Source organism: Hermetia illucens, chromosome 3, assembly GCF_905115235.1.
Source record: "Hermetia illucens chromosome 3, iHerIll2.2.curated.20191125, whole genome shotgun sequence".
Taxonomy (NCBI): domain Eukaryota; kingdom Metazoa; phylum Arthropoda; class Insecta; order Diptera; family Stratiomyidae; genus Hermetia; species Hermetia illucens.
This window is the reverse complement of record NC_051851.1, coordinates 163,199,923-163,220,426: the sequence shown is the minus strand read 5'-3', so window position 1 is coordinate 163,220,426 and position 20,504 is coordinate 163,199,923. Positions and strand designations below refer to the sequence as shown.

Here is a 20,504-nt window from a genome sequence, read left to right as displayed (position 1 = left end):
TCTGCAGCAGAAAAGGAGGTTGAAAAGCATCTTAGGGGCGGACATCGAGCCCTCCAACCTGGTGGAAGAGATGCTGAAGTCGGAGGGAAACTGGATGGCGGTAAATGAGGCAGTAGCCGTGGTGCAGACAAAACTCCTGGACTTGGATCGAGCCCGGAAGGCGGCGCTACGGAGACGTGACATGGACGAGCTGGTATAGCGAACCAGAGCCTCCCCCGCGAAGTAGTACTTCACGGTGGTCCCGCGGGGAGGGGCGGAAGAGTGGGGGTGGTTTTAGTGGGTGCGAATCCCACACACTGCTGCAACCTGGCGCAGCAGCGTCTTCCTAAGATTTCCACCTCCATATATTAAAAACAAAAAAAAATTACCTAGGCCCTTCAGATCGAGAAGGTCGAAGAGAACCTTCTGCTAACTCATCCATTCTCTCAACTGCTCTCCTAACACTTCAATCACAAACCTTCTTGATTTCCAAAATACAGGTGTCTTCTTCACGGGTAACTCCCAATCTCAACTCTACAAATCCTACCATCATTAGCACCCATCCAGCATCTTGTCCCAATACCCTTTCGGATGCCGCCCATTCTATTCGCATCCTCAATCGCCTCCATCGTCCCCCTCCTCGCCATCAGCATCCCCTGTCTTTGCGAGGGTTGAAGGTTCTAGCCGAGATGAAAGATTTAAACAAATTGACAATATTCCCTTGGTAACGGCCAAATTATTTTCTTCTTTCCAGACATTCTTTAAAATGCATCCTCTTTATTATCCACATATTGGAATTTCATATTCTATAAACTTTCCCAGTATTTAACACTTTATATTGCGCAATCACGGGCGAGGTAATGGAGACATTTGATGTAGGGGGACATACGGACATAAACAAATGCGGGGTCCGTATGGTCCAGCTGGATAATAGAAGGTCGAGTACGGCAACATGTACGGATCACAGATGCTTCCAGGACAAGTTACGCTTTCTGAATCAGCCTTTTCGAAAGTACTTCGAGTAGGAAGAGGAGCTGCAGTTTGTATCCTGGATGGCCATGGGGATTCATCTTGCAAACCATTCCGCATGTCCTGACGATGTGTCTAGAATTATTCCAAATTAGTCTAACGTTTGTTCCTAAAGTAGTTCCAACCCATTACCGTAAACATACTGCAATCACAGTATCAGAAATCGTCCACAGTAGACCTCCTTCGATAGTGCTCCAGGAAACTCTTAAAACAATTTTGCAGGATGTACTCTTTTCAAAATTTCTCGATTATTCACATTTGTTTTTCAGAATTTTCCGTTTTTTTCGTTTCCATATACGTTATTTCATTGAACTAAGTTACTTCTACACTTTTTTATAAAAATAATACTTAAAAATCAAATAAACTATAGATAAGCATTCAATAAAAGTTGAGAATAAAATGAGCCAAAAAGGAACTTTTGTCAGGACGTAAACCCTCATGGCCTTCTGAAACAAAATTAAATTTCAATTCAGTACTCACACTACTTCAATAGTCGGTAAAAGATAGGAGTGAAATGGCGGACATTTTCTTCAGAACTGAGAATGTTGGCGCGATAAATGGAAGGCACGAAGCAGAAACAGCTATCTCCATGAAAACCAGAGCTATTTTTATACTTTTTACCATAAAGGATACAAAGTCGGGTAACTTCGTGAGAATATGAAGGACAGTGAAACAATGCTTTCTCCTCTCTCTTCTTTCCTCCCGCGATTAGCTACACCCTGCATAATATCCTTTGCCATTCTCCTATTCATCCCTTTGCTTGTCGAGTGCCTCATTGGCAAGCTTCACGCCAATATTGGTCTTGATCACGAGGGTCTTCCAAAACTGTCCAGTCTATAACTCTTCTCCTCTGCGTAATTTTCAACAAAAACCTGAAAAAAAGAGGTTATCATCGTCCTCATTCACAAGAGTGGCGATCCCACACTTGATGAAAATTACTGGCCAATTAAGATCCTTTCATCCCGTTTCAAAATTTTGGAAAGGTATGGCAACTTTGTCGACTTCATAAGAAGGAGCAGCACAGTTTTTTTTTAAACTTAGGCCCGCTGCCCCTGAATGCCTAAATTCTAGGTAGGAAGTGCATTCAACCTACACTGACTTTTCCAGAGCCTTCGACATCGAAAACCACAAGATACTCTTTTTCAAACTCTCTGTCCTAGCGTCTCCAAATCACTTACAAGATGGTTTGCCTCTTACCTTTCTATCCGATGTTGCCGCGTCTCTATTGATGGCTAGAGATTTCGCCTCTTTTCTCTCTCCACTGGCGTGTCACAAGTCTCTATTCTGGCTCCCCTCTTCCTTTATTTTTTATCAGTGACCTGCCCCCCCCCCCCCCTTGCTTGTCTCTGCCTGTTCTTTTCCAATGATCTTAAGCTGCTTAACATTATATCGCCTTTGAACTGTGTTTCCATTACAATCAAATCTAGCCTAGCTTTGATTGTGGGGAAATGCAGTCCTTCGTTCGCTGGTGCTCTGCTAATGAGTTAGCGCTAAAGGTCAGCAAGTGAGACTCGATGTCTACCCACTGAAATTATCGCCCACTTCCTTTTCTTCCTTTCTTGATGGATATTCCTTATCATTTCAGAAACACAAGATCTCAAGCTCAGCTCCTTTTCGACACCCACTGCCTCGAAGACACCAATCGGTCTTTCAAATTGTCGAACCTTTATAATACCTCTGATTTTAACTCCTTCCAATCGTGCATAACTCTGCTCAATTCCGTCATTACAAGTATCCTCGAGTACTTCACTATGATCTGGTCACCCTCCTGTAATTGTGATTGTCTTGTTCCCAAATTCATCGGTCCCTTTTTCTGAAAAACCTTCCCCATGAGGACTATCCGTCCAACCTTCACTCCCTAAAGATCCCTTTTTTCTGCGCCGCCACTAATGACATTATTTGCCACACCGTCTCTTATAATACACGCAACTTAGACATTTTCAACATGTCCTTCGCGAAGTTCGAAATCTATTTCCATTCCCTGATCCCAATATTGTGATGATGTTATTATTCAACGTACAGGAGCTTTGTCCGTTAAGCTACTCTTCCTGTAGAAGTTTCAAGTATAGGATAACCCAAACCGGAAATCTGGGTACAGGGTCTCTGCCAACACCAACTAATTTCAACTAGCCTTACCTCGGCAAAAGGGAGATCGACTTACTTTCCCCGATAAAACAAAAAACATCAATGATAACTAGGAACAATCTAAAAAAAGAAACGAACAAAAATTAAATTTCGGCCATGAGGAACCAACCCTAAGTGAAGGGGCTAGTCCCAGATTCTCCACTGATTTAATTGTGGCCCAGACAACTTCTGTCCTTTAGGAACGAGCCAAAACAAGCTCCTTCTCTTAGCACTTCTAAACTTGGGTTCCAATCGGCGCCACCTACTGAAGGGGCAGCATCTTCTGGTCAAAAACAGCCCCCGGGGAGACGATCTTCTGGCAAAACAATGCCTCCAGGTAAACCACCTCCAGCAAACGGCAACTCCCGGGTTGTACCGAAATTGACAAGAAAGAAAGGAGCGTTCGGGTGCGTATACAAGGCAAATCGAAGCGGCGGCAGTCCTCTCTCAACTCTTCAACCTAAGGCTAGCTAGGAGAGTTCGGCTGGTAACAGTTAAATCTGTATTTGTAGCCAAGGCTATCGAAACCGATGGATGGGTCTTGTCCGATCCGTCCATCGTTAAAAAAAATGCTTTCTCTGGCTTCCAGAGGACCATACTGGTGCTGAGGTTCTGGAACGACTTAGTGTCCAGAATAATTTCAACACCTCCACTTAGTTGCTGCAGTAAAACAGGAAAGAGCGGATGGGCAGAGTTCCGCACTTTCAAATGGCCTCGTGGCAGATTGCGCTCTCGTTCAGTGCGCCTGGTATCGCTCCGTCACAGCGCTCCGCTCCCAGTTGAAACCTAGGGGTTTCGGTGAGAGATCAATAATCGTGAGACAATACTTGAAGCCATGCCAGTCTCGCAAAGGGCCTTATAGGCCCTTGTCGAGGTGTAGAGTGTGGAAGCACTTTGTCGATCTAGGGAATACATTTACTTCCTTTTTAGGGTGTCTTGTCACTTTACACTTTTGGCATGCATCCTTCTTTATAGACGGGCAGAAATACTTGCTGGAGACCCAACCAATTCGTTGTCCGAATGCCGAGATACGCAACATAGTGCACGGAGCGAAACACTTCTTTATGAAAAGCGGCCGGAATATACGGTCCCTTTTCAGAGATCTCCCAGTAGATAGAGAAATGTAGGTCGAAGATTGGAAACTTGCATTTCGAGTCCGATTGCAGGCTCTGAAGAACTTCATCATCCTTCTAGGCCACAGCGATTGCCGGAAGATCGACTGCGGCTGGGATGTTGATCTCAGAGATCTAGGACACGTGTTGAATGTCCGATGTGAACTGGCTGATGTAAGCTAAGTGCCGAAGTTGGCGAGGGGACGTTTTGTCAGGCTTATGGTGGAAGAGAGGTGAGGTTGTGGTGTCTATCAGAGACCTACGGTGCACATCTACCAGTATCTCATAGTGACACAGAAATTCTGCGCCTAATATGTCAGCCAAAATGGAACACCACGAAAAAGTCCTACGAAAGCCAAGACAGACGTCTATTTGCCGTAAGTTGCGATGGTCGTGCAGTTTGTTGTTGCGTCTGGAGATGGGGCGGGCCGAGACTTCCGCGCCTGCGTCTACCAGATAATTGCATTTACATTTATTTAGGGGCCACGCGTTGCTGCACTTCGGGTAAACGGCGCCGTGCCCCCAGCGAACTCAGGTTTTTAGAGTCGCGTTAACAATGCATGGGGTGGTATGTTTCGTGTTTTGATCCGCAAACTTACGGCGGTACCAGCACACGCCAGAGTTTAATCTGGACTGCGGCGAGCGGCTACTCGAATGCCCACTTCCCGAGGTGACCATTTAACGAGTTCGAGATTGCTTCCTCGAACGCGAAGCATCTACTGCCGCAGTTGGTAATGAACCCACTTTGTTCAAAGTGATCGGGCGATGGTCATCGAAGTCATGGTGGCATCCCTTGACAGGGATGCTTTTATCGGAAAGTGCAGAGTATCTGACGATATCACGCTCTCGAATCATCATCTCTGAAAAAACACACTTCACTGTAATTACCAAGAGAAAAGAATGGTCGATAAATGGCACTAGCTTTTGGGATTGCAGACCTAATAATCTTCACCGACGGGTCAATCACGGAAAACGGATCAGGTGCAGAGGAGTTCTCGGAAAATCCGATTATGGAACTAACATAGGAGGTCTACATATTGGGAAGTTTTCTCAAGGCAAAACAGGTTTTCCTGACCTGACAGTTGTGAAGGTAGTTGGTACAGAAGATGTATTCGATTACCCTGCCTAACGGAATATCCCGGATCCGTTTATGTATCGCAGGATTTCCGTTAGTGGATGTGATGCTATCCGCTGCAGTTGGAGCACATCAGCACGAAAAATCTGATGTCTGATGCGTCCATAGGTGGGGCACTCACATAGAAAATGTTCCGTGGATTCCCTATCATCTGTGATAATTCCTATTCTGAACATATGCCCAGCTGGTGAATTATGGCCAGTGCTCACAATACTTCTTGCAAGTTTTTTTGCTTTTCGTTAGGATAAACTTTACTATATGTTTGTTTTGTTCTGAGAGGAAAAGTTTGGTGTGTCTAGCAGCATTAAGGCTTCGCCATCTATTATTATGGGAAGCTTGTTCCCAGTTGTTGTTAAGCAGCATCACCCAATACTACTGACACCCCAAATTCTGGCTCCTGTCCGGGCATGGGGAAAGGTGAAGCCTCCTTTGCTAAGGCATCCGATATCTCATCTTCCTCTACACCAAAGGTACCCAGAGTAATTCCACCGTATTGAAGCTAGAAACATTCCTGAACGATTTTTGAAGTGATCAAAGTACAAATCAAAGTCCTCAATGCAGCTTGGCTATCACTACAGATTGCGATGCGCCTGCCCTTCAACCGCTCCTCAATCATCCAGGTTGCCGTCCTGAGGATCGCATACACTTCAACCTGAAAGATCGTTGTGCATTGCCCCAAAAGAAAAGCCCACTTCTCGTTTTTATTCGAGAGATAGACTCCTGCTCCAGAACCATTTTCTGTTTTTGATCCATCGGTGTAGAAGACGTCAGTATATCCTTACACGTATTCCTCTAGTTCGTCGCAGTTTTCTCTTCGTTTCAAGGTAACTCCATATCTTTTAGCAAACACATGTATGGGAATCTGAGAATCGGAAGGCATTGTGAAAACTAGATTCAGTTCTCCCAAAGACTCTTCCAATGCTCTGTGCCCTTTCAGTCAAGAATGATTGACATGAAATTTGGGAAGGGGCATAAGAAACAAAAGTTATATGGTGCCGATGTGCTCCTCCTTCCCTCCAGGGTGGAAATTTTTTATCAAGGCGTATATCGGCGCTATATACCTTTCGTTTCTCTACCTCTACCGCAAATTTCATGTCAATCGCTGAAAGACTGACTGAAAGAATTCGAAGGTTGAAAGCTTTAAAGACTGGACTTTTAGGCAGGCCGCTCGCTATTTTGTCCTGAAGGCCTCGTTATTTTCTACGAAAAGAAATACAAGAATTTTTCGACTTAATTCCTCATGCTATGCTTTGCTTTTGAATGTTGAGCGGGGCTGCAGTTTCCGCTACTGCTGGGAAACTGGGTATGGTAGTGATGGTGGCTGCAGTCGATTGGGAGTCTTCTTCCTAGAGGAGCTCCATGTCTTCAATCGCTGTTGCGGATGCCGCAACTAGCTGTTGCTCGGCTCCGCCGAATGACCATTTAATAGTCCCTTCAATAATGGTTGCTTGAAGCCCTCGGATGAAGCCCTCCTGCCTACTGAGCGCTTCCTCCAACCGTTTGACGGAGACCCTGTTTTCTTTCTTGAGAAACACGAACGATTGGGGTCAATCTTGCGGTGGTAAAGGTACCCTTCCGCCCGGATGCACTCATTTTCAGCCGTTTTAATTTCTTTTGATTTTTTTTAATACCACCAAATTGAGTTCGTTGGCGGCGCTGAACTGGATTATGTTTTTGGTAGCATTCATTCGCCGGGGCACACACTGTTGAAGACCCCAACTCGCACTCCTGATGTTTGTCATGCCCCTGCGCTAACAACTGTAAGCAACAAGTTAACTTTTCTGTCTTTTGTACCATCAGTTCGTGAACAGTTTAGAGTATTGAATTCTGAATTGAAAGTCAAAGAAATACAGTGTTTATTTATTTTGTAAATACTTTTATTCTGTATAATTGTTCAGTCCATTTTCATTTTCAGTATCAAAATACTTGAAAATGAAAAGAACATAAATTTCTTATCAATTTCGATTATCATTATCAAATAGAGACTACAGATAGCATCCAAACGAGAAAATATATCAAAAATACAATATTTTTGTTTAGTATACTATACGTACTTAGATTTTTGCGAATTTATAATTAAAAACAAAACAGATGATCAAACTTATATATGCGAAGATATAAAACTATTGCTTATGAAAATAATCATTCATATAGTTATGAATGATTAATTTTGTTTATAAAAGAAGTCGAGATAATCAATAGTCACAAAAAACCTGACTATATGTAGCCACCTTTATAAAAAATAACACTTCATTCTCTTCTTTAACAGGGCACGTATATATATAACTTACAATTAGATAAATGTAATACAAATATTAGCGGAAAAATACATAAATATTATATTTTGGATAGTTACTTTAAATTTAAGTTTTATTTCTGTCTATAAAGTACATAAGATACAAATTCTATCCCTAGTAATGATATGAACAACTTTTATTTATTTTTTTTATAAATATAATTTCATCTTGACTTTCTTTCCTAATAGAATTCGATACAAAAGCACTAAGAAGTAAGATTACATTTCAGTTTAGATAAAACAAATTATAAACAAATTGAAGATAAAATAAAAAGAAAAAAACGAAACAACTTTCTTTTCTTTATCTGAAAGATTGTTGTACGTTGGTAATGTTAAACATCTTTTATTATAATTCAGAAAAGTTTCGTAATAAGAGAAACGTGCAAAAATTTAGATACAAATTCATAATCTAGCGTAATACATGATTGAATTTGTTATTATTATACAATATGTGATATTTGATTACGAAACTTGTCCAAATATTATTGTATAGTCTATATTGCAAATGGTTACTATTTCGATGGTTCGCTCTGAATTGTTATTGTTTATAGAGCAGAGTTTTATATTGCAATAAATACTAACAAATTAAATGTCAATACAAGATAATAGATTTGTATCAACATTGAATTGGAGAAATGCATTGTATTTCATTGTTTACTTGATAAGATGTTTTAGATTACTTAACAACTTTGGTAATTAATACAATGTTTGAAGCAAATTATAAACAAAACTAAAAGATAATAATAAAATAATAGAAGATACTATATAGAAAAATAAAAAGAAATTGTAATAAGTATATTTTACGTTTCCTACGTTTTAATTACAAATTGGTTTAACAATTTCAGCTTTTCTAGCTATGTGAGTATTTTTAAAACAGTTCACGCGTTCTAGACAGAATATAGCAGGATGCGAGTGATATTTCCTTTGAAGGAAATTCAGGACGTAATATATAGTATTGTCTGACTCTCGAGTTGTATATTTCCGCATAGTTTTATGTATTTATTGGAATCAATGACCAGAATGATATTTATTTGCTATACTTGATTTATGTTGGCTTTCGGTTTATTTGAGAATATTTTATGTTATTTAAATAGCTAATTAAATTTTGTAATAAAATTATTGTCCTTCGCTGTCGCTATCACTCTTTTCTGAAAATAAAGAAAAAAAAATAAATAATGTTATAATAATTTGCAGGAACCAATTCGAAATGGAAATTATGTTTATTTTCTGAAAGAAAATATTGAAAAAATGATATTTACAAAAAACCCATACGAAACTACTTAAACCATATTTATTCATTTGATTGGTAATCTTTGGACTTTTTTGGAATGACTGAAGTTTGCATGAATTATATTAATATCCGAGAAGCCAATTTTGGTGTCAAAAAAAAAGAATTTAGGACCAAGGACCCAAAATGTAGTCATATGATTTACATATAATCATTGATTATATATAATCATGAGGTATGGTGGATATGTTTAATAATTAGGAACAGATGTCTGGGGTGTGGTTAGGAAATAGCAATATTATGAGAGAATCGTGTACCATTAAATTTTGGAGCTAGAACCGAGTATTCTGAGTATCTAGTTGTATTGATATAAAAAAGCAAAACCATCGTTGGACATAGTGTTCATAATATACAAAAACCAGAACCATTTCAGGAGTATGCCATTAAGCGACATGCATGGAACTTGTTGAACCAAAAACCAGAAGGTAAGTTTTATTTTCATGGAATAAATGCTGCTAATCATTCTAAGTTTGGTGTGTCTGCACTTTTATACAAATATTCTACCAGTTTGTGAAAATGATTCAACCTTATTGATTCGTACATTTGAAAACTATAAACATTGCCCTTAAAGATACATTTTGGACATATAACAAGCACTTAAATGCCAATTAAATTTTGTAGATTTGTACATTGTAATGACAATATTTCTGGTAGTTGAAAAAATTTTGAGATTTGAGTTAGCTCCAGCGGAAAAAAAATAATCTGCTTATTGAATAGGTGCCACCATATTAATTTGCCACATAGAAGCGCTATGATTAGTAGTAAATTAATAAAGGTTTAATTACCAGTTTGAGTCCTTTTTTTCCAAAAATGATGTTCCTAAGGATCTCCTATAAGGTTGATTGAATTGAAATTAGCAGCACATTTAGAATTAGTTATTTTGGAACAGGAAATAAATTGAAATTTTCAAGTCGGGTTTTAGAATAATATAATTTTTTGGCTCCTCGATAGTTCTGAGTTAAAAGGCAGATAGTTAGTGCTTTAATTTTAATTATAGTAAAAAAAGTTATGACAAGTATTGTAATAGGAGGTGTGAGTTACTCTCTGGTTTCTATAGCAATGGAAACTCCAATGTTGTATTGCCTAAATCAGAGCACATATCTTCATCCTTTTGGAGAGCTTTCCAAATTATAACGTCCTTCAATTTATGATGAATTATTATCTCAATTTATTGTTTTTTTCATTTCTCGGAACGGTGTTTGATCCTTCTTGTTTTGCCAGAATTCATAAGCGGAGTATAATTAACTCTGCAAGATTCTGAAGGTAATTGAACGGTTTTGAGGCCTCATTTTTGCATTATTATTTGAGAATAATACCATCTGACAATAATAGTAGTATAAACGTTTATTAAGATAAGGAGGAAACAGTTTAACTGCTAAGTCAACGAGTATCGAGTTGGTTACCAATAAATAAGTTGGCATGCGTTAGTAAAAAAAGATAAATGCAAGACAAGAAGTAACTAGTAAAGAAAGAGGAACGCACTCGATCGAGAGCTTGTTTTTCCAACCATTGAAGCAAAGAAAGCCGATGACCAGCTACATATAAATTACTCGATTTTGGCATGCTTTAAATAGATTGCAATTCGCCTATCCATAAGTGCGAATGGATTAAAGTTAATGTCTAATGATGAAGATAAACGTAAAAGATTCCAAAGTATGTCCTCAAGTTCTGGCAGTTATCCAATCAACAAAATCAACTATTAGAAGGAGCTTTCAACCGGCAAGGATAAAAATAATTAGCTGCCAACTGGAAGTTGGACATTTCAGGTGAGGCAAACTTGCTTAGCGCAACCAGGATTCGAACACGGACCACAAAAACTGGAAGGCTAACTCTCTTCCATTTCAACCATAATGTCATAGAACACTGAAAATGTAAACGAAGCATTTACTTTGAGGTGCGATTACTTTATTAATAATAGTAGTATTTGCACCAAACTATTCAGTATCGTTCCTCGTTTAATAGCTTTTCTAGTCAGGTATTTTCTGAAAATGTGTCCTCTCTGTGCTTGCAACTTTTAATCTCTGATTCTCCTCCCTTACAACGAACGTATCATTTAGGCTTATTATAAAAGCGCTAATCTGCACCTTTCGTTTGACAACCCACATAAGTGCCTTCATCATCATCAACGGCGCATCGACCGCTCAAAGAAGAAATATTGACAAGGAATGATTTGAAACCAGACTCCACACACTTAAAACACTCAGAATCTGCTTGGAGCAAATAAAGTCCAGAAGATCATAACGTTTCCAACTGCAACAGGAGCTGAAACCAATACTAAAGAAAAAGTGACGCCTAAAAACGGATCAACGTAAGAAACTCTAGACACAAGTATCATCGAGAATACGTTATGCTGATTTGCTAAAGTCGCCACCACTTCGCCCACATGCTTTAATCATGCGCTGATCGGTCTCGACGAAGAGACCATCGGGCTAGTCGCGGACGTGTTGGAAGACGGCCCCACAACCGGCTCAAGCAGCAGCTCATATGTCGGCTGTCAGTAACTGAGGAAGCGAAGCTGAATCACTTTATGAACGAGCTGACATTGGGCGAATGTATCCCCAGCAAACTGTTTCAAGATATGAGGCAGCTGGGGATAACTTCGGCTCAGAGCTTTTCAAAACGCTCTGGCTGCAGCGGCTCCCGTACAGCCCCCACGCTATCTTAGCCTGTGCGAACCCGGGGTCACTAGGGATGCTGTCCGCCACGGGCAACAAAGTCCAAGAGGCGTACACGCGCCCAGTGGGCGCGGAAGTGTATTGAGACACACGTCGGGGGTCGGAGACCTTAGGTCAATGGTAAATACACTCGCGGACGCAGTTCCAAACTGACGGCAACCCTAGGTACTTTGGGCTCGTGAGTTAGACCACGATCGCAGTCAAGGATTGCACCCCAGAACCCTCATCGGATCTTAAACAATAAATGTACCACCGGATGCAATTTCAATACAGCAAAAAACTAGGCTCGCTTGGTGCCTACCATATCGCCTTATAAGTACCCTCTGAGCAGACATTGCTTTCTGGTCGACACGGGCGCGGAGGTTCCGGTTCGTCTTCTACACCGTCCCAAAACCTTAATTTCGCAAAACTTGCGACTGGCTGCCGAGAACTTCTCTCCCATCCGCATTTACGGCTACAAGCTGGTAGACGTCAGCCTCGGATTGCGCTGGTAATTCGTTTTGGCGGACATTAGCCCCCTATTTTATGCGCAAACTGTGTCACTGTTTGTGAACCTAAAGAATTAAGCCTTAATAGGAAAAAATTCTACCTGCACAAACGACACTCTTTCCATTGTTTTCGAGGACATTGCCGACCATCGCACTCGCGCATTCCACCGAAAATATCGCAACATCACTACTGAAAGTAGTTTCTCCCAGCCGGTGACGTGAATCACCACATCAACACTACCGGGTCTCCAATTTTCTCAACAGTGCGTCCATTTTCACCCCAGAAGCTAGCCGTTGCAAAGAAAGAGTTCGTTGATCTTATGAAACGGTGTATATGTAGACCCTCCAACAGATGTTGGTTATCCATTCCAAACGGTGAATGTAGGCTTTGCAGAGGTTACAGGGGCCTGCATTGATAAACTGCCGTGTTTTCACAACCTTGGATCTGGCCAAATCCCTGTCGCTCCCGAAGACGTACCGAAAGCGGTTAGTTGCACACCTTTCCGATTCTTCGAGGGCACCAGGATGACATTTGGCTTGTGCAGACATTTCAGAGATTCATCCACTCTGTCCTACGAAATTTAAACTTCTGTTTCCTCTACATGGATGATGTTTTGTTCACCTCTTCTTCCGAATCTAAACATTTGGACCACCTCTAGAACATTTTCCAACGTCTCCTTGAGACCAGACTAGTTCTAAACGTTGAAAATGCAAATTACTACCAAAGCAGGTGAAATTTCTCAACTACATGACACCCCTGACGGAATTAAATGACACCCAGATAAGGTTGAAGCGGTCAAGAACATTCCCCTCCCAACCACGATGGAGAATCTGCGAAGGTTCTTCGGCATGTTAAACTCTTATTGTCATTTCCTGCCCAAGGCCACTCATCACCAAGCCATTCTCAACGCTTACATTACTAGGTCCAAAACGAAAGACTCCCGCGAGGTTGTATGGTCTACTAAGGTGTCCAGGCATTTGAAACTGTCAGCCAACAGCTCGAACCTATACTTTTGGCATTTCCTCGGCCAGATGCACCCCTAGCGGTTTTTTGTCGATATCTCAGACACAGCAGCAGACGCCACTCTTTACCAACGGGTTAACCAAACTTGGCAACCGTTGAGCTTTTTTTCGAAACAGCTCAACGTAACTACAGCGCATACGATCGTGAGCTACTCGCCTATACTAAATACTACCTCTCTATTAAATACTTCCGTTTTTCCTTTAAGGGCAGGCGGCTCACTGTACACACGGACCACAAGCCTCTTACATTTGCGCTCAAACAAAAGCCCGACAAAGCGTCTCCTTGCCAACTTCGGCAACTGAGCTTCATCAGCCAGTTTACTTCCAACATCGAACACGTATCTGGAAAAGACATCGTCATTACGAACGCTTTGTCGCGAATCTCGGAGGTTACAGTCCCCGCCGCGGTCGATCACACAGGAATCGCGGAGGCATAGAAAGAGGAGGCAGAGCTTCAGGGCCTCGGGACGAACCTCCAATACAAGTTCAAAGAATTCCCTATCTTCGGCTCAAACTCCTACTTATCCTGCGAGACCTCAGACAAGGGACACAGGCTGTTTATTTCCGCCGATTTTCGGAAGGAAGTATTTCAGGACGACGAACCGAAAAATCCTTCTGGCCATCCATGAACAAACTCTTGGGCCAGACAGTACATCGCGTGCCAGAAGTGTAAGATCATCAAGCCCGTAAAAAAGGAAGTAGTAATCTTCCTTTGCTCGACCGGGCGCCACACCATCCACAAGATACAAGAATTGTCTTACAATTATCGATAGGTTTACGCGGTAGCCTGATGCAATACCTCTTACTAGCATGCCAAAAAGGTGCCAAAACGTTAAAGACCGGCTTAATGGCTGGCGACGATCCGTCGTGGTCGCGGTCCTTGCTTTTTGTCCTCCTCGGTCTTCGCACAGCGCATCGAGAGAAGTTCAGGGCCAGCCCCACGGAGATGTTGTACGGGGAGAGTCTGCGGCTCCCCGCTGGATATCAGAGTAGGGTCATGCAATACCAGCATGCTGCGTCTGCTCAAGGAAGTGGTCGACTCAGCCTCCCTGGCACACGATACCGGAGGTTAACACCCTTCGGAACCTCGAGACATTCTCACAGGTCGTCAATAGGGTGGATGCTCCACGGAGGCCGCTGCGCACACCATATGAGGGCCCTTTAAGGTCCTAGAACCCCGGGAGGGAATGGTAGGAGAGTCAGAGCAGACTGCACTCATTAGTGAAAGAGAAGAAGAGTGAGTAAAGGGAACATAAACTGAGGAAAAGTAGCGGCAGAATAAATTTGAAGATAGTTTTGGGGAGTTAGCAGAGGAGCCAGAGAATTTAATGAAAGGAGGAGATAGCTGGGCGGAAATACGGTAGTTGCGTATGCGGGGCCAGAAAGGTTTGAGGTTTCCTGAGGACTGAGAATGGCACCAGTAGTGTCAGCCGCAGTCGATCGCATGCGAGAACTTCATAATTAACGTAAATTTTGCCAACAATATTGAAGTATTATTGTCAACATGTTGAAAACCACTTCGATAAACATCCTAGATTAGATGTCAAACTGATAGAATCAAACATGCACCACAAACTTTGAGCTGATTAAGTGAGTTAAGTAAATGGGAGGAATTGTAGTTCCAAGAATTCAGAGTCTAGGCCTATTCTCCTACTCCCTGGCAAGTCTATTCAGACAATTTTCTTCCCACATCACGAATCTGAAGACGTTTCCTGTTTGGAGAAAACTCTTCCAAAAAGTCTTCGTTTCAAGTCAAATAAAAATTCAGTCCTGTATCCTATGTGGTTAGCATAAAGCTGGGGTAGGGTCTTTGGATGGTATACTTGACATCCAAGTGTACAAAAAAATGGTTTGAAGTTTAGATTTAGAAAAGTCCCAATTCGAACAATTCCTCGTCCTAAAATTAATCGTACTCGCATGAGGAAGGTCAGCTTCTCCTATTCGGGCCACAGATTGCCGAGATAACGAAGTCCTGGCAAGGCCAAAAATTATAATAAACACTATCATGGTTCCGACCTTTCAATCCAATTGGTAGAATTTAGATAAGCTAACAGTTCGATGATCTTGTTACCAGAGATATCAAGATAAATTCATCAAAGACTTGCGCAAAAATCATATTTTGACTCGCAAAACCCTGTCTGACTGTAGCATCAATTCGCTCATATACGAACAGTTTTGCCCGAAAAACGATTGCATGATGCGGGAGGCTAAGAAGCTCCAGGATACTGTTATGTCTACCACAAGTCACTCGTGATGCCAACATACACAGCACTCAGTACTGTTTTGAACTTAGGCATACACAGTAGCACCTTTTTCTCACCATAGGTTACAACACAATTCTCCTTAGTAACATGCAAATGATTAGATATCTGTTTGAAGAACCCGTCCCAGGGATCAGTTCGTTCCAGGAATCCTTATTCTGGAAGACCCTGTCCATCGTTCAGAATAATCCAGCAATTTAAAAATGGGATGCCCTAAAATGTAATGTATCAATCCTAGGTAAAATTCGGGAAAAATCTGAAAACCTAACTGTCATTTCTCCTAGGACTGACGAAGCACCGCTCTTGTGAAAAGGGCGTAAAGAGACATCTGACAAAAGAGTGTCAACAAATCTGAAAAACCTAAAAGCAGTTACCTCAGTGTTTGGTTAACCTTCATATTTTGGGGTAAGTTCCGCCTCTTAACTCAGTCGTCAAACGGAAAATTAATTTTGATACGATCGGGGGTACTAAGGGCTAATATCTAATACCGTGTGGAACTTACCTTTCTTTCCTGTATAAGCGTGTCGTTTTAATCGATCGTATAAGTCTTCTTTTGTACCATAGAGCGAAGCATTAGATCTCGCTAATGTGCTCATCTTACCACCATGGAGACCTGTATGAGTAAAAGATATTTCTTTAGATACTTGCAGAAAGCGATACTAGTATTGAATGTGGTATCTGAAGACAATGACAGGGATGACGTCTCGGATATCAAAGTGTAATCCTGGCTCAAGAAATATAGTATATAATTGACAGTTACTTACCCTCCTTTAGATAACTTTCGTTATAAAAGTTTGGCATTTCCCATCCGTCCTCCTCATCATCATAATAGTGAGCATACGTACTATGATGTGAGGGTGCTATCGATTCAGCATACGGCGTATGCGCACCATAATAGAAGTTAACTTGTGAGCCAGTCTGGTCAACAGCCGGCGTGAGCATTTTCTTTGGATCCTTTCGTTTGTTCGCTCGCACACAAATCATCCAAATCAGAAGGACTATCACAATAATGAATATGACGGCACCAGCAATACCGCCAGCAATATAAGCGAATTCCGATCGTTCGGCGCAATGTGGTCCTGTGAAGGATCCCACGCATCGACATGATGGTACTCCCTTACGATCCTTGACACAGGTTCCGGAATTCTCGCAATAGCCATCGCATACATCGATACAATGCATGCCAGTTCCATTGAAGCCAGGTTTACATTCACATTTGAAGTCGAAGGTGTCGTGCATAAGGATACAGTAAGCGTTGGGATCGCAGTGGGCTTGTCCTTCGGTAATTGTGTCACATGGGTTGGTGCACTCAGCCTTGGAAGTCTGAAAAGATATTTGTGTTAAAAAAAGGAGTTCAAGACTTGGGGGTTTGATGATTGACTTACAGCTCCTGTATTGTTTGTACTGTGGTTTGGTGGGCAAATGATGCATGACGTTTGCTGAGTCTCAGGTTGGTAATATCCTTTACTGCATTCAATGCACATATTCAGTGTTCCGTTTAGATAAGTTCCAGGACTGCATACAGGCAACGAACATTCCTCTACTGATGAAGCTCCAACCTTAGGTGTTGTGCGTCCCAACGGGCAAGCTTGACATGCTGGTTGCACACCTTGGGTTCGATAAGTTCCTCGTGGACATGGTTCGCATTTACCATCAGCGCCCAACTGCATTCCAGACTTGCATTCATCCCGACACTCTGATCGGGAGGTTGCTTCTGCTGACCTGGTAGTCTGTCCCAAACCGCAAAGTTCGCAAGAGAATGAACCTTCACGTGGTTGATAGAATCCATGTCCGCATGGGCGACACAATCCTGTCTCCGGATCCAAGAATTTACCGGCTGGGCAACGTTCCTTGCAATCAGCTGCTGATCTAGCTCCAGGTCCGGCTGTAACTCCAGGTCTTCCAGCAATTGTTGGACATTTAGAGCATTGCAATTGGCCAGTTTCCGATTGGTAGGTACCGCGTGGACAGGGATTACATGTTTTGTTGTTAACATCATAGAATGTTCCTATTGCGCAAGGGACACAGTCGGGAACCATAACAACTTGACCAACTGGACAAGCATATTCTGATGCAAGAATCAAGGAAGCTGGATCGGCTACTGTGTTTGGAAGAATGTCCTGGACAGCGAATTGATCTTCTTCTAAGATGAGCTTCTCAAGAAGAGATTTCACATCCGAGCGTTCGCCAGTCGATGAGTGTAAGACAGGATCGCTAAAATATTATAAAGAAGGACTTTAGAAAGTTGAATTTATACCGATACAATCCACTGGTTCCCAGAGAGTGGAGAGTGGTTAGCTAAGCGTGTAAATGATCGTCAAATAACGTGCAAAATGGTGAATGATTAGTCAAGCAAGATGAGTATTAAATTTGCCCCTGCATAAATCAATCAAGATTCATGACAGGATTTCCAACCAAAAAGCTGGGAGGGATAGTTAGGAGAAACCTTTTTGAGTAAGCAATCGTAAAAATCCATGGTCCATGCTAGCCAATTAGGCTTTACCCTAAACTTTTCCAAGAACCCAAAAGATAGGATGTATATAGTCTCTATAGGTATAGCTGAGAAACCTACTTGACCGCTGGGAAAGAGATCTCCAAAGTATATGTATCACCAGCTTGTTGTCTACCTTGACGTCCTTGGCGTCCTCCGGTCGCCTCATCATCAGAAGCTGCATCTCTACAAATTTTCATAGTTTCGTGGATATCGATTTTACAGAATGAAAAACAAATATTTCCTATGATGCTAGACTTAACAGTAAATTTGAAATACAACAACTAAAATTTTGATGGTGTGCTCTTGAAGAGGTGAAAATAAAAACAGTGCTTGAAAATTGATAATCGACATGCACACACACATAGGCAAATACACTGCAATCAGCGAAGATACCAAACAAATAAACAAATTCAACAGAAAACCTAAAGTGCTAATGTTTGGAAAAAAAACTCAGGTTTGCCAAAATCAAATCATGGTGAAGTCAAAAAAGATCCGGCTTACACTGACACGGTAGGTACTTACTTTTCAACTGGAATCAAGGCGTCTACAACGTAGGTTCCTCCATCTTCGCTGGTTTGACGTTTCACTCGGTTACCTTGTCCTCCGCGGTAGTGATCACATTTTACATCGATTTGGAGGTCTTTGCATTCCCTAGAATAAATAAGTTTTAAGGAAAATTTTAAGTTTCAAGTTAGAAAATATTTTTTAAAAATAATCAAAGTTGCACCAAATTTTTCAAATATGTTGAGTACACTTATAAGTTTCCACTCTCTTCTCCTATCTCATACCATTTTGTGAGCTCACTCTCTAAGCCTTCGTGCAGTAACTCCACCACAACGAGTATTCCCTTTTTCTGACAATAAGGTTTTGTGGGCCAAAAAGGACCAAACTAAATCAAAAAACTTCATGATTTGAACCTGGAGTTCGATCAAAATAATGAGCCAGTTACCGAGCAATGTTCTGGGGACCATTTTTTCTGGTTTTGAGTTGAGTTCTCTTACTCAATCCAAGGACAACTGGCGTACTATTATGCGACTCACCAGGTTGCTCCATGATCTTACTTCAAGAGGACTAAAAGCTTCCATTCCGATCTCAAGCGGAAGGGAATTCAGGGGTGGACTTCTGTGCTTAGAAATCCCATTAGGGCAGAAAGTTCGGGCTGAATTGCGAGTAGAAAATTAAGCATGTAAGAAAATACAGGGTCCGGTGGCGGAACCCTCTTCTTTGAAATTCTCGCCATTCAGTCGGTTGATGTCGGAGCGGAAGTGAGTGGGCAAGACTACAAAGTTTTGTCCCAATACAGTTCAGTTGTCATCTTGCGTTCGAACAGCCAGGAGCGTGCTTTTGCCGTTAAGGCCTACTTTTCCTGCGGATGTTCTGTGATCGCAACCCAGCGCGCCTTTCACTTTAATTTAGCTCCGTTTGTCCCTGTCCTAGAACGGAAATCAATTGTTACGAGCGTCAATACGTTCAAACAAAGTGCAAGTGTCACAAGATAAGCAACTGGAGTCCCCGGGCTCCCTAGATCAACTGAGATCCAGAGTTGCGACCACCACAGCGAAAGAAAGGTTCTGAACGTGACTTTATGATGAACGCGTATGCGGTTCTTCTCGAAGTGGTTCCTGAGGAGGCTAGTGGTGTAACCATTTTTCATTTGTCTGGATCCGTCATGCGCTACGAAAGGTGACACCAAACCTCGAAAATCACATCAAAGGCGTTTGGATTCACCTAACGTCAGAATGTGATGTGCAATTTCTTTAGCTGGAATTATTGGTCCCTGGTTCCTTGGGAGAAATTGAGTCGCAGTAACAATGAATTCGAACCGGTATGTAACCATGTTAAGGCCTTTTTTCCCGCGGTTAGATAAGTTGGACTTAGAGGACATTTGGTTCCAACCATGCGGTCCAACGGCACATCGGTGACTGGAACATCGACGACTGTTTTGAGGGAGCACTTCTCAGAGCGCCTTATATCAATAAGGGGCGGTTTGATGTGGTCGCCCGCTCTCCCGATTTAGCCCCTTACGATTATCTTCTATTGGCTTTGTTTTTAAATCTTGTGTATCTGTTAACCGTCCGAGGACCTTAAAGACTACTAGAAGAAGATGGATACCAGAACGGGTAGGTTCTCTTACTATCAGAGCAAATGTCCGTATGGAGACCAATATGTTATTGTCTTGAGTGATATAGAGCACCACTAAAGGTATCATAAACTTTTATTTTCAGGGCAGTGAAGTTCTAACGAAATGCTTGATCCAAGCAATAATTTGACAACTATTCGCCATACCCTGTCAAAAATGCTGAATCAATTCAATATACAAGCGCAGACACCAAGAGCCGCATCAATAATGAGAAGTTCGATTTTAGCTAGATTTTGCTCCACATAAGTGGGAAGTATACAATTTAGAACCATCAATGTCTGATCCTCTGATTCCAGTCTAGACACCACCTATGCGAAGAGAAGGAGGAAGTGGACCATTAGCATATTGCAGACAATGAAGGCTTCCCAGACATCCCTTAATACAATTCGAAAATGGAGTTGATACCAATCAACCTAAACCATTGGGAAGAGATGTAGGACTTAATCTCGCGGAGTCACCG

General features: G+C 41.8%; 1 protein-coding gene across 4 annotated transcripts in view; it reads right to left on the bottom strand.

Annotated features, from left to right (window-relative positions):
• Positions 1–7,221: 7,221 nt before the first annotated feature.
• The window catches only part of LOC119653230 (sushi, von Willebrand factor type A, EGF and pentraxin domain-containing protein 1), a 131,498-nt gene continuing 118,215 nt past the window's right edge, over positions 7,222–20,504 (bottom strand). For 2 of the 4 annotated variants that reach the window (XM_038057817.1, XM_038057818.1), the window contains exons 13-18: positions 18,427–18,555; positions 17,983–18,087; positions 16,796–17,624; positions 16,175–16,733; positions 15,913–16,023; positions 7,222–8,823 (exon numbers count right to left, since the gene is read on the bottom strand). In XM_038057817.1, the coding sequence (XP_037913745.1) occupies positions 8,792–8,823; positions 15,913–16,023; positions 16,175–16,733; positions 16,796–17,624; positions 17,983–18,087; positions 18,427–18,555 (1,765 nt within the window). In that variant the 3' untranslated portion in view covers positions 7,222–8,791. Of the gene's footprint in view, positions 8,824–9,748; positions 9,794–15,912; positions 16,024–16,174; positions 16,734–16,795; positions 17,625–17,982; positions 18,088–18,426; positions 18,556–20,504 lie in introns of those variants that run through there. The other 2 variants (XM_038057819.1, XM_038057820.1) reach the window with 2 other exon arrangements.